Source organism: Vulpes lagopus, chromosome 10, assembly GCF_018345385.1.
Source record: "Vulpes lagopus strain Blue_001 chromosome 10, ASM1834538v1, whole genome shotgun sequence".
NCBI lineage: Eukaryota > Metazoa > Chordata > Mammalia > Carnivora > Canidae > Vulpes > Vulpes lagopus.
In genome coordinates this window covers 63,818,193-63,832,200 of record NC_054833.1, presented here as the reverse complement: position 1 = coordinate 63,832,200, position 14,008 = coordinate 63,818,193, and the positions used below count along the sequence as shown (strand labels likewise).

The 14,008-nt window shown below is 42.6% G+C and overlaps 1 protein-coding gene across 1 annotated transcript in view; it reads left to right on the top strand.

The window, feature by feature from the left end:
• HS3ST3A1 (heparan sulfate-glucosamine 3-sulfotransferase 3A1) overlaps positions 1 to 8,715 on the top strand; it is a 93,169-nt gene extending 84,454 nt beyond the window's left edge. Inside the window, exon 2 of the mRNA XM_041773138.1 lies at positions 7,840 to 8,715. Within this exon, the coding sequence (XP_041629072.1) occupies positions 7,840 to 8,461 (622 nt within the window). The 3' untranslated portion in view covers positions 8,462 to 8,715. The remainder of the gene's footprint in view (positions 1 to 7,839) is intronic.
• Positions 8,716 to 14,008: the final 5,293 nt, after the last annotated feature.

The following is a 14,008-nucleotide window of genomic DNA, read 5'->3' as shown; positions in this document are numbered from 1 at the left end:
ATCTTTTGTCAGGTATATGTATTTTAAATATTTTCTATCATTCTAATGGTTGCCTTTTTACTCTCATTGGTATAATTTGATGAACAGAAATTCTTATTTTTAATAGAGTCCAATTCATTTTTTTCTTTGTGATTCTTCCTTTAAGAAACTTAAGAAATAGAGGGATGAGGGGGAGGGAGCTCAGAGGGGATGGGGAGGAGGAGGGAGAGTTTGCAGGAAATAGGGAAGAAGAAGAGGAGCTCAGTGGAGATGGAGATGAGTGACAGTGGGGAGCTCAGAGGGGATAGTGAAGAGGGAGTGAGGAGCTCTCAGCCCTGAGGCTCAGCACCTGACAATGGCTTGTGACTGAGCAGGACTGTCCCTTTCAAGTCTCCACATGCCCTGAAGCACCAGGTATTATATTTAATGCTCAATTTACTGGTGGGGAGAGCAGGGAGTGGGGAATGATCCAGCCTGGGGCCAGGTCCTTGCAAGGCTTCCCCTGTGCTGGGTCCCCTTCATAGGCCAGAGGACCCTCCTCCCCAAAGCAAGAGTCCTGGCACTAGACTGGTTAGCCCCATACAGATGCCCTGTCCCACCCTCCCCTGCTACCTGAGGCCTGTGGGAAGTGGTATCCAACAGAGGGGGAGACAGAGAAATGAGCCAGAGTATCAGGGCCAGCAAGGGGCCCCCTCTGTGCACCTGAGGGCCCCTAGGGTAGAAGCAGCCTAGTGCCTGGGGACAAAGCAGTGGGGGAAGAGAAGCCTAGAGAGGTTGGGGGTGGGGGTGGGAGGAGGAAAAGCAGCTGGAAATGAAAAACATGCTATTCATCTGGCAGAAGGGCTAAATTGGGGCATCTGGGTGGCTCAGTGGTTGAGGGCTGCCTTCAGCTCAGGTTGTGATCCCAGGGTCCTAGGATCAAGTCCCTCATCAGGCTCCCCACCCAGAGCCTGCTTCTCCCTCTACCTGTGTCTCTGCTTCTCTCTCTGTGTCTCTCTCATGAATAAATAAAATCTTAAAAAAAAAAAGAAACTTAAGGAATATATGCCCCTCTCAATCGTTAATATTCTCTCCTAAGGTTTTTTCCAAATGATTTATTATTTTATCATTCATATTTATATGTACCAGCCATCTGGAATTGGTTTTTCTATATGGCGAGGCATCAAGCAAATTAAGGATTATTACAAAGTGGGTTGCACACATTTGCTCTTTCTCCCCAAAGAACACAACAAGAATTACAATATCCAAAAAGTAGAAGTACCCAAAGGTCCATCAGAGGATGAATGGGGGTACACACGATATGCTCCCTACATACAATGGAATATTAGGCAACTATAAAAGGAAAGGAATTTTGACACGTGTTCCAACATGGAGCTATTCTTTCAACCATGAGCTAGTCATTCAAGCTCTCCAGTCTCAGCTTACTCACCTCACCTGAAGAATCAAGCCAAAGGGCTGGGGAATCTGGATCATAAGCAGCATTGACATGACCATTATGGCAAGGAACATACCAAGAACTGTTCTTAAGAAGATGACACCCAGTGTTTAGAATTTCCGGCTGCCAGGAGAACCCCATCTAGTCGAGATCACAAGGATCCAGAGAAAGTCACAGCCCCTCTGACATGTTCCTGGGACATCCACACACCTGTCCACTGAAGGCCTTATATGTGTGACATTCAGGCAATGATAGTGCCTGGTTGGAAAGCCATGAACTGGAAAAGCCGGTTATTTGCCTGTTATGGTGGGAGAGAGAGATGAGCTGTTTTTAAGGGGAATCAATTTATTCCCATGCCAACTGGCACAATTATTCTTAGAGGGAAACATTTTGGTGACACTTCCACGTTGACTAGCAGCCCCTTTTGTAATGATTCTTAATTTGCTTGTGAGATCCCCTCTTACTCTTGCCTTCCTCAGGGAAAAACAAAACAAACAAACCTTTTCTAGTTTTTCCTCACAATTCTGGTTTCTACCCACTTCCCCATCCCCATACCTACTATTAATGTCTCCAAATCCTCATTGTTATTTGGAGGTGACGTTGGGAAAGCCTTACACACTTAGTCGGGAAGTTAAGGCCTCCTAGCACCTACACCTCCCATCATCCAATTCATCCCCAGCTTGTTCCGTAGGTAGGGAAACTTGACAGGTTTACTGAGTACACCTTTCTTCTCCCTTAGCCTGTATGGGATCTCTCCAATGCTTTTGTGTACTGGGATGGCTTTTTCCCTCCCCCTTCAGGCCCAAGTCCTGGCACAGAGTAGAGTCACAGTGGAAGTCTCACTCAGGTAAGGAAGGATGATTTGCAGGTTCTCCTGAACACTTTGAAATACGGTATTCCAAATTACACATGTATTGCATTCTGTGTGATGGATGAGCTCTGTTTTGAACATTAAAATTCAAATTGCAGTAAGAAAATGAATAAAGAAATTAAAAGGGAGAATACTATTTAAAGAATCCCTTTGTGAGTCCTTTTGCAATGTTAGGTTCGTTAAGGATTTATTTAGACTATCACTTCTTCCTTTTTGAAAAAAAGTGGCTTGCAGGTGGTTTCCAGTTAACTAGACTCCCTACCCACACTGTAACCCCCATGCCCAACCAGCCTGTTTTCCTCACCCTGTAGATGACAGCAAGTAATGTGTTTTTCTTCTGAAATCCTATTTTAGCAGTTTCCTCTTCAAACGCCTATTGACCTACTCTATTAAGAAAATTTAAAATATGGTTTCTTTTTTTTTTCTTAGAGACCTCAGTAGGATTTTCTCTTGTGCTGCATAATCTATAGCCAGAATCTGTGCTAAAGGGCTGCTGGAGATCTGTGTGTTCCCCTGAGACGGGGGAGAGGGAGATTGAGATCCTCAACCAGTAGCTTCTTCTTTTTTAAGACTTTATTTATTTGAAAGAGAGAATGCAAGCACAAGCAGGGGGAAAGACAGAGGAAGAAAGGGAAAAGCAGACTTCCCGCTGAGCAGGAAGCTAGATGTGGGACTTGATCCCGGGACCCCAGGATCATGACCTGAGCTGAAGGCAGACACTTAACCAAGCCTTCTTAGCTTCTTAATGCTAAGGTGCACCACCAACCAGTAGCTTCTGAATGAAGTATGTTCTCTCTATATTACTGGTCAAAAAAGAAAGCCTAGTAGTTAAAAGTCAGTAATATTATCAGAGGAAAGGAGGCAAGGATTCAGAATTTTTTTTTAATCACCAAATACTCTTTATCATCACTTCCCTGATACTTCATGTTTGCTTCTGCTATTCCAGACTTTTTTCATGCAGTTGATCAAATTCCATTCCCTGAATTATTCCAACAATGTCTGGATGGATCTCCTGGCTCATCTTGTAAAAGCATAACATAAGCTTCCAGAATGGGTTGGCCTTGCCACTTTCTTAGTTTTCTATGGGGAGATGGGCAGTGACAAGCCCATGAATTCATGTCATGCAGTGACGCTAATGTCACATGTTCAGTAACAGCAACTTGTGTCTTCATGGTGATGGCAATGAACTCTGGTTGCTCCTTAGTCCTCCCCAAACCTTAGGGTCTTAGAGTTTGCAGGACCCATTTGCAATGAACACCCCTGGCGGGGGGCAGGATGGGGGATGGATGACTTTAAAGGTTCTTTTGCAAAAGGAATCGCAGATTTCTTAAAACAACAGCAAAAGGCAACAGAAATCAGATAGCTAATTATCATGTCCTTCTCCAAGGAAAAAGGTAAACAAAACCAGACTAAAATATCAAAGACAGCAAAAATCTGAGAATAACTACATCACTGAACTAACCCAGGGTCAGTGGCTTATTGCCACAGATGTTCAGGAATTTGTGCCAAAAATAATGACAATGGGAAGCAGAATAGGTTTTTTTCTTAAATTTTTATTTAAATTCCAGTTAGTAAAATATACAGCGTGATATTAGTTTCAGGTGTACAATCAAAACAAGTGATTGGACACTTCCATACATCATGACAAGTGCCCTTAATCCCCATCACCTATTTCCCCCATCCTCCGACGCCTTCCCCTCTGGTGACCATCAGTTCTTTACAGTTAAGAGTCGGTTTCTTGGTTGGTCTCTCTCCTCTTCTTTCCCTTTGCTCATTTGTTTCTTAAATTCCACATATGAGTGAAATCATGATATTTGTCTTTCTCTTATTTTGCTTAACATAATGCTCTCTAGCTCTGTCCACATAGTTGCAAATGACAAGATTTCATTCTTTTTGATGGCTCAGTAATATTCCATTGTATATAATGGATCTCTCATCTTTATCCATTCAGCAGACAGTGGACACTTGGGTTGCTTCCATAATCGGCTATTGTACATAATGTTGCTGTAAGCATTGGTGCACCTGTATCCTTTGAATTAGTGTTTTGGTATTCTTTGGGTAAATACCTAGTAGTGCAATTTACTGGGTCTTAGGGTAGTTCTATTTTTAGATTCTTGATGGCCCTCCATACTCTTTTCCACAGTGGCTTTACCAGTTTGCATTCCCACCAGCAGTGCAAGAGGGTTCCCCTTTCTCCACATCCTCACCAATACCTGTTGGGGAATTAGAATGTTTATGAACCAGTTGAGTGATGTCTGAGACAGACTTGAAAGTAATTCATTTGTGGAGGAGGGAGCAGAAACAGAGGGCGTTGACAATGAAATGAAATTGGCCAGCAGTTGCTATTTTTTGAAGTTGGATGTAAGGTACACAAGATTTACATTAGCATTCTCTCTACTTTGGGGTGTGTTTGAAATTTTTCTTAATATAAAGTTGGCAAATAGTATAGGTGGGATGAAATTACAGGACGTTAACAGAGGCAAATTCACATAACACAAAGTATATTTTTTTTACCACAAAGGCAAAATAGAAACCAATGGTAAAAATGCGGTAAACCAACTATTAGAATTAAAAGTAAAAGATAAAAACAATCTTAGATAACACCTACACTAAAAAGGAAATTAAAAGTACAAAATGCAATTAATTAAGTATTTATGAAAATGACAACAGTACATGTGAAATTTGACCAAGTTTGTGTGTAGAGGGGAAATAATAGCCTCAAATGCTATCATGACTTGTGAAGAGGGATTGGAAATAAATGAAGTATCCTGTTAAATAAATTAGAAGAACAGCAGAGCAGAAATAGAAAAAGAACAAAGGGATCATTAAAAAGCTAAAATGCAAATAAAATAACTTAAAAAGATAACAGAATCAGGCAGCCCCGGTGGCTCAGCGGTTTAGCGCCACCTTTAGCCCGGGGTGTGATCCTGGGGACCCGGGATCGAGTCCCACGTCGGGCTCCCCGTATGAAGCCTGCTTCTTCCTCTGCCTGTGTAGCTGCCTCTTTCTCTCTGTCTGTCATGAATGAATAAATAAAATCTTTTAAATAAATAAAAATAAAAATAAATAAATAAAAGATGACAGAATCTAGAAAACAGAAAGAAAGGCAGAAAAGACCAAATTCCTGGGGATTATAAAATTACAGTCCAGACTGTGGATGTAACTGCTCAATTGGGTGACTTTTAGAAACATGTTAATTGCCAAAATTGACACAAATCAGAAAATTTATAAGAAACCAATAACTATGGAAGAAACCAAAAAGATACTTGAAAACTCTTGTTTCTTTCCTATCCTTACCCACAAAGCATCAGTATAAGATAGCTTTGTAGGTAATACTCACCAGATTTAAGGAACAGAAAATTATTTTGCTGGGTGCCTGAGTGGCTCAGTTAATAGTTAAGTGTCTGACACTTGATTTCGCCTCAAGTCATGATCTCTCAGAGTTGTGGGATCGAGTCACACGTCGGGCTCTATGCTCAGCACAGAGTCCATTTCTCTCCCTCTCTTCACTTCCCTCTGCCTCTTCCCCCACTCGCATGTTCTCTCTCTCTCTCTCAAGTAAATAATATTTAAAAATCTTTAAAAAAACTATTTTGCTACTTAAACTTCTCTAAGCTAAAGAAAAATGTGAAACATTTCCCAACTCATTTTATTGGTGGAATAATTCATATTCTAGCAATTGATTAAGCTATTGATCAAAAGAAAAATACAGAAACATCCCATTAATGAATATGAATGAAAATCCAGAGCAAAATAATGATGAACCAAATGTAGGACTCTGTTAGAAGAATGATGTATCCGAATCAAACGGATTGTATTCCAGGAATAATAGTGAATCCAGTATAAGAACATTTAGATGTTTGATTCTTCCCACAATGGATCAAAGGACAAATTTCGTTTAGTCATTGAAATGAAATCTCCAAAATACATTTATTCTAATATTGATTTGAGCTAGAGCTATTTCTTGTAAAACTTGGAATTAGAAAGACAGTGCCTTAATATCAAACAGTGGAGGTAATGGTAGTACATTCAAATTGGAAGAGTAAGGGATGCCTGAGTGGCTCAGCAGTTGAGCGTCTGCCTTCGGCTCAGGTTGTGACCCCAGGGTCTTGGGATCGAGTCCCGCATCGGGGTCCCTGCAAGGAGCCTTCTTCTCCCTCTGCCTGTGTCTCTGCTTCACTCTCTGTGTCTCTCAAATAAATAAATAAAATCTTTAAAAAATATAAAAAATAAATTGGGAGAGCAAATAGGTTTCATCTCTCCTGCTCATACTTTTGACAGGCCCTGAGATTGATCAAGGCAGCAACATCTGCTCCATGAAGACCCCAGTGGCATATTTTTCTTTCGAAGTGGCAAAGTGATCCTAACGCCATGAGGAAGAGTAAGCAGATGAGAATTGAGAACGTTTTGAACAACAAAGAGCCCGAATTCACTTTGGCGTTGTGAAAAGATAACATAGTAACAGTGTGTGAGAGCTGTCACACTCATTCCCCTTTTTGCTCCCCCCCCCCCTCCCCGCCATCCTCCCCCAGGGACCTGATGCCGAGAACCCTGGACAGGCAGATCACCATGACTGAACGTGTTGAGAGGAACCAAGATCTGTAGAGTGTTGCAGTGATGGCATTTAGAATTATTCAATAAAAGATGGATTTCAGTCTTGTTTGTTACAGGAAAATTCAGAAATTTTCAAGAGAAGTGTGTTGTGTACCAGGCAGTGGCATTATAGTAAATAGAATTGTTTATAAGAAAACTGCAGAAAGGGCTCGGGGTACCATCTCATAGTGGTATGATCATGTTTATGGTGATAGTCTAATTTACCTAAAGAATTTTTTAAAAAAGATTTTATTTATTCATGAGACACACAGAGATATAGGGGGAGGGAGAAGCAGGCTCCCTGCGGGGACCCTGATGTGGGATTCGATCCCAGGACCCCGGGATCACACCCTGAGCTGAAGGCAGGTGCTCAAGCACAGAGCCACCCGGGCCGTCCCAAATTCGGAAATTTTAAAGAGAAGTGTGCTGTGTACCAGGCAGTGGCATTGTGTTAAATAGAATCGTTTGTAAGAAAACTGCAGAAAGGGCCCAGGCTATTTTAATAGCATAATGGTATGATTGTGTTTATGATGATAGTTTAATTTACCTAAAGAATTTGATGGAGGTTGCTTTCTTTCTTTGATGGAGGTTCTTTCTTGCTTTCTTACACAGCATCGTGTGTTCCTAATAATAATAAAATTAAAGAAAAAATTACGGAGCACTTAATTCTGTGTCAGGCAGTCTCCTAAAGTATTGAAGTATATTATATTCACTCGCTTAATCATCACAACAATGTAGGTAATGGGTAGTATTATTCCCCCATTTAAATACAAAAGGCCCTGGAGAAGCTGGTGCAAGCTGGACCAGAACGTGGGAGGGTGGATGCACGCCCAGCTCCGGAGTCTAGAGGATGCTCCCCTGCTTGGAATGAGCCCTCCCTGCCTCCGCACCGCAGGGCAAGTCACCCCTTTGGAGGCTGTCACACTCATTCCCCTTTTCGCCCCCCCCATCCTCCCCCCAGGGACCTGATGCCGAGGACCCTGGACGGGCAGATCACCATGGAGAAGACGCCCAGTTACTTTGTCACCCGCGAGGCGCCCGCGCGCATCTCGGCCATGTCCAAGGACACCAAGCTCATCGTGGTGGTGCGGGACCCGGTGACCAGGGCCATCTCGGACTACACGCAGACGCTGTCCAAGCGGCCCGACATCCCCACCTTCGAGAGCCTGACGTTCAAGAACCGCTCGACGGGCCTCATCGACACGTCGTGGAGCGCCATCCAGATCGGCATCTACGCCAAGCACCTGGAGCACTGGCTGCGCCACTTTCCCCTCGGCCAGATGCTCTTCGTGAGCGGGGAGCGGCTCATCAGCGACCCGGCCGGCGAGCTGGGCCGCGTGCAGGACTTCCTGGGCCTCAAGAGGATCATCACCGACAAGCACTTCTACTTCAACAAGACCAAGGGCTTCCCGTGCCTCAAGAAGGCCGAGGGCAGCAGCAAGCCCCACTGCCTGGGCAAGACCAAGGGCAGGACCCACCCCGACATCGACCGCGACGTGGTGCGCAGGCTGCGCGACTTCTACAGGCCCTTCAACTTGAAGTTTTACCAGATGACCGGCCAGGACTTCGGCTGGGATGGGTGACAGTGTAATTTAAAAAGAAAAAAAAATATCAAAATATAATATATTTTTTTACCGATCGGTAGAGAAATGGCAGTTTACTATTTGTGCTGAAAATGTTTGTTTCGGTATTTTTTTTTACCCCCCCCCCCCCCCAGAGAATGTTAAGAGCATTCTGGCTTCCGCCCCCATCTTCATGGCATCACCAGCACCCAATATTTGGATACACAACAAGCAAAAAATACTTTTTGCATTTTTTGATGTTTTTTTTGTTGTTGTTTTAATGTTTTTTTTTTTTTTTTTTTTTTTTTATTTATGATAGTCACAGAGAGAGAGAGAGAGGCAGAGACACAGGCAGAGGGAGAAGCAGGCTCCATGCACCGGGAGCCTGATGTGGGATTCGATCCCGGGTCTCCAGGATCGCGCCCTGGGCCAAAGGCAGGCGCCAAACCGCTGCGCCACCCAGGGATCCCCTGTTTTAATGTTTTATATACATAGTCCTAAACTAGGAGCATCGGTCACCACGAAACTTTTAAGAAAATCCTAAGGGTAAATCAGTCCTCTCTCTGTTTCTGTCTCCATCTCTCTCTCTCTCTCTCTCTCTCTCTCTCTTCTCACGGGTCCCAGATAAAACTCTCTCTCTCCTTACATTTCCTCCCTTTTAATATTTTTCCCCGTGCCACCTCTTCCTGATTAATTATTAATTATTATTAACCGTTTCCTGATTAATAACACGGCACACTAACCACAGTGCTTTCAAATAAAACTTAACCTTCTTCCGTCTTTCTGCTATGTGGTGTAAGAACGTAGCACATAGGGATTAGGATCCCCGTTTTACAGATAAGGAAACTGAGTCTCAGGGAGGTTTTACATGACTTATCCTAATAAGGTCAGATGGTTGGCCTCAGGCCAAACCCCATCTCTCACTTGTTCCCTTTTTCATGCCACTTCTTCCAGAGAGGATGAGAAGTCAGCGGTGTATACTCTTAGAAGCGGTTAGCTGGGGTGGGGATGGTCTGATATAGGACAGAGAGGGTTTCCTACTGTTCTCTGAGGCCTCGGTAGCCTTATGACACTCCATCACAAGGAGTCACCAGTGGTCAAGGACACCACTCGGACCAGGACACAGTATCTTTTAAGAGCCGGTCTGGGCTCCTTGAAGTGCCCCGAGATGCGGAATTCTCGGCTTAGCTGAGGTTGAGAGAAATTATCAGAGTCTTAGCTGGAGAACAAGATGGACAGTCACACTAGGAGAAGGATAAAAAGGGTAGGAGCATAACTTACCTAGTTGTGGTTTTGATCATCTTTTTTTTTTAAGGAAAAACGCACTTCAGTAAGAGCTTAGGAGTATGAAGCTCTTTTTGCTTTACCTCTATTTTAACAAAGAAAATCTGCTTCTCTTTGTAATATCTCCTTTCTAATCTTGGAGTTAACACTAAAAGGATGAATAAATGTCACTATTTTTTTTTTTTTTTTGCATGGCTGGAGGACCGCCACTTCGTCACTTTATTTTTCCCCACTTCCCTGTTTGTACCATGTTTAACCGAATGTTCGTTAATGTTTGGAAAATATTCTAAGAAATACAGATGTGGGTAAAACGGAGGTTTTTTTTTTCTTTTCCTATTTCTCTCATCCCTCGTTTAAATAGCTCAAATAAATCAATAGTTTTATGAAGAGTATTCCTTTCCTCTCCAAGTGGGCATTAACAAGATTAGCATTAATGGGAATTAAATTGGTTTAGAGAGAAGCACATATGCACGAAATATATAAAACGTTTATAATTAGTCTGTCAGCAACATTTTATTACAGGTTTAAACCCAAGAGGAGAATGTCTCCTATCTCGTGTTAAGTTTTCCATGTATGCCAAAAATTTAAAGGACCAGACACTACGGTATTCCAAAATACTCTTTTTCTTCAGTGTTGTGAGTCCAAAGACACTAAAGTTGCTGGAAAATACACAGTGCAAATGTGCATCAACCATAAATGGCCTGCATCAGGGGAAGAAAGGCATTCCTGAGGAGCCTAACACAGGATTAAAATGCAGAGAAAAAATTATTAAGTTTCTAGGTATTCCAGCATTGCTCCAGACCTTTGAATTTCTGTTATGGATATCCCATTTATGAGAATTATAAAAAAATAAACCAAACAAACCAATTCCGGGTCTCCTTTGCCCAGTTGGCTTCCTTCCCTTCTGGTGTCCTTAATTTTCCAATGCAACACCCTGGTTTTGTTGTACTTAAATCATCACTTTTAGAAACAAGATACTCACCTCAAACTCTTTGCATCTTTTAACTTGTTTTGTTTGTGTCTCTGATCCTTTTATAAGCATTTGCTTGGCAATATGCAAACGTAGCTTGCACAAGGAAACACGTGCATCTAACAGTTGTATTGGGCAATCCTCCTCTTTTTGTGTTAAGAAATAATAAAAGAACAGAATTGACTTTAAAGCACCTCTTCTTGCATGTAGAGTTTTTTCTTTCTTTTTTTTTTTTAAATTCATATTATTTAAATAATGAATGACTACGAAGCCTTCCAGGAAAACTTTCTAGCTTCTAAAGTTTCAGAAGAGTGTCAGAAGTTAATAGATCCCGACAAAACATATACAGATCTAGAATCCGTATACTCAAAGTTTCTTCCAGAAGAGAAATTGTATTTACTTCTGCTGTGTGTGGTTTCAAATATCTTTTATCCGTTTAGCTATAACAGTTAGTGGGTTTCTTCTTGATTTGAACATCTTAGCGATGCTTCCTCTAAGCTATCTGCTCCATGGCTATGTCTACTGACCTCCTGAACTCTTCTTAGAGGTGGAGAATCCTCTCTCCAGAAGAGCAACCAGAGGTCAAGAGTTTCACCCTGAACAGTTTACTTTTGAGGCCCCGTCTACAGTGTTACAATTCTGTAGGTCACTTAGTGATTTTTAGGGGAAATTCATTTATTCTGATGACTGGAGGTTAATAAGCTTCCAGACAATGGATGTGTATTACTCATGGAGTATTAATCCCACTGTACTTTTCTTAATTTCAAAGATCTTCAAAGTCAGAGTAAAATGTAATGGATCAAATCGCCAGCCATTTGGCACTTAATCCTCTCTAACTAGTTATGTGGGGGTTTAAAACATAATGTGTCTGGAAATTCTCTACTCTTGAGTTTGCTATGGTTGGAAAGAGGATCAGCTATTTTTTTAAAGATTTTATTTATTTATTTGTGAGAAACATACAGAGAGAGGCAGAGACATAGGCAGAGGGAGAAGCAGACTCCCTGCGGGGACTCCCATGCGGGACTCGATCCCAGGACCCCGGGATCATGCCCTGAGCTGAAGCAGATGCTCGACCACTGAGCCACCCAGGCACCTTAAGGATCAGCATCTCCTAAATGCCTTCATCCAGTTCTGTCAGCTAATATCTGCCAAATCCGTTACATGTGAAGATACTTAAAATTTGATGTGGCAATACATAAAGGTGCGTATGTCATAATAGTACAGTATGTTCACTAGCAGATTACCCTTTCACTAACTATCCCCTGAACCAACAGCACTCTCCATTCTCACGAGTTTTACTTTACAGACAAGCAGGTGAACACTTATGAGAACAGTGGCTCTCCCCAAAAGACAATTTTGCCTCTCAGAGGCATCTCTGGAGACACTTGGGTTGTCCCGAGGGGGCTTCTGGTGGGCAGATGCCAGGGACGCTGCTAGACACCGTGTGATGCACAGCAAAGCCCCCATAACAATGAATCCTCCTACCCAAAAATGTCAGCAGTGCCGAGATTCCTGGTTTAAGAAGTAAAACTTACACAGCTGATGCACATCGGACGCAGGTCTAAAAAGCAGGTTCTAATGAATGCTTGGCTGGAAATTCTTTCCCTCATCACTCGGAGTTTTTCTCTTGCAAACCTTTCCTTTCTCTCTCTCTCTCTCTCTCTCTCTCTCTCTCTCAGCAAATGATTCCATTATAGTAAGCAGATCAATGTTTAACGTCATGCTCTGCCAAGAGGAGTGCTAACGAGAAACATCACTGAACTGTTTTTTTTTTTTTTTTTTTTTTTTTATAGCTGAGATCCAGGAGCCGCTTACAACAAATGGATAATTGCATTTCTGTGAAGTGGAATCCGTCAACTTCGAGTGGAAGAATAACACCCCAATAAGACATTTCTAAAGGTTTTTTCAAGTTCAAGTCTTGCAGATTCAATTTGCCTCCGTGACGGGGCCATGGCAGTATTTCTTGTTACCTGACACAACTGACGTGTCGAGAGATAGAAGTAAATGGCCCCACTTGTGTTAAACAGCAGAATTCAGATGGATATGCTGGGGCGTACAGAGGGCCCCGAGCTGCTGAGTACTAGCAAAGGAAGGCAGATGATTTCTGCCGAATTTTCTAGAAACCCCAGGGCATTGTGTCTCCTCTCCATAGAATCATGGAAGAGAGGAGCTTGTGATGGCCAAACGTGGGGAAGTGTGGCTGGGATTCAGTCCAATACAATTCTTCTTGTAGAAATAGAACACCCTGCCTATTGTCCTGTTATATCCTGTAATTACTGAAGAAGAATGACTTTTCAAACCCAAATCTCAAGCCCTGTTGGGGAAACATCCCCATTAATGTAGCCTAAGTCTGGTCCTTGAAACATCTTCAGTGTGCAAACGGATTTGCGTTCAGTCTCAATTATATGGATGAAAAACATAGATGGGAAAATGTATAAATCTGTGTGTCCCATCACAGAATGTTGGAATAATGGCAGGTCTGTCTTTCCTTTAAAGTGTGAAGGAAGGGGTGCCTGGGTGGCTCAGTTGGTGAAGCATCTATCTTTGGCTCAGGTCATGATCTCGGGGTCCTGGGATCAAGTGCTGCATCGGCTTCGTGCTCAATGAGGAGCCTGCTTCTTCTTCTCCCTCCGCCCCTCTCCCTGCTCATGCACACATGCTCTCATTCTCCCTCAAATAAATAAATAAAATATTTAGGGGTACCTGGGTGACTAATTGGTTGAGCATCTGCCTTCGGCTCAGGTTGTGAGCCCAGAGTCCTGGGATTGAGTCCTGCATGGGGGTCCTCACAGGGAGCCTACTTCTCCCTCTGCTATGTCTCTCCTCTCTCTCTCTCTCTCTCTTTCTCTCTCTCTCTCTCTCTCTCTCTCTCTGTGTGTGTGTGTGTGTGTGTGTGTGTGTGTGTGTCTTTCAGGAATAAATAAAGAAAAAAATCTTTGCCAAAAAAGTCTTAAAAAAATAAAGCTTGAAGAAAGGGTGAATTTGGAGATACTCTGAGGCAGTGCAACTTTATACACAGTCATAAAAGAGCCGATTTTAGTTATGCCAGGAGGAAAGAAAACTGAAAATAGAAATTGCGTCTAATATATGGACCCATTGTGCGTTGTTAGGAAATGTTAGTATGTCTCAGACTCAGTTCTTTTTTTTAAAGATTGTATTTATTTATTTGACAAGGCAAGAAAGACAGCATGAGCGGGGAAGGGGGAGCAGCAGAGGGAGAGGGAGAAGCAGGCTCCCCATCAAGCAGGGAGTTCAACACAGGGCTCGATCCCAGAACCCCAGGATCATGACATGAGCCAAAGAAAGACACTTAA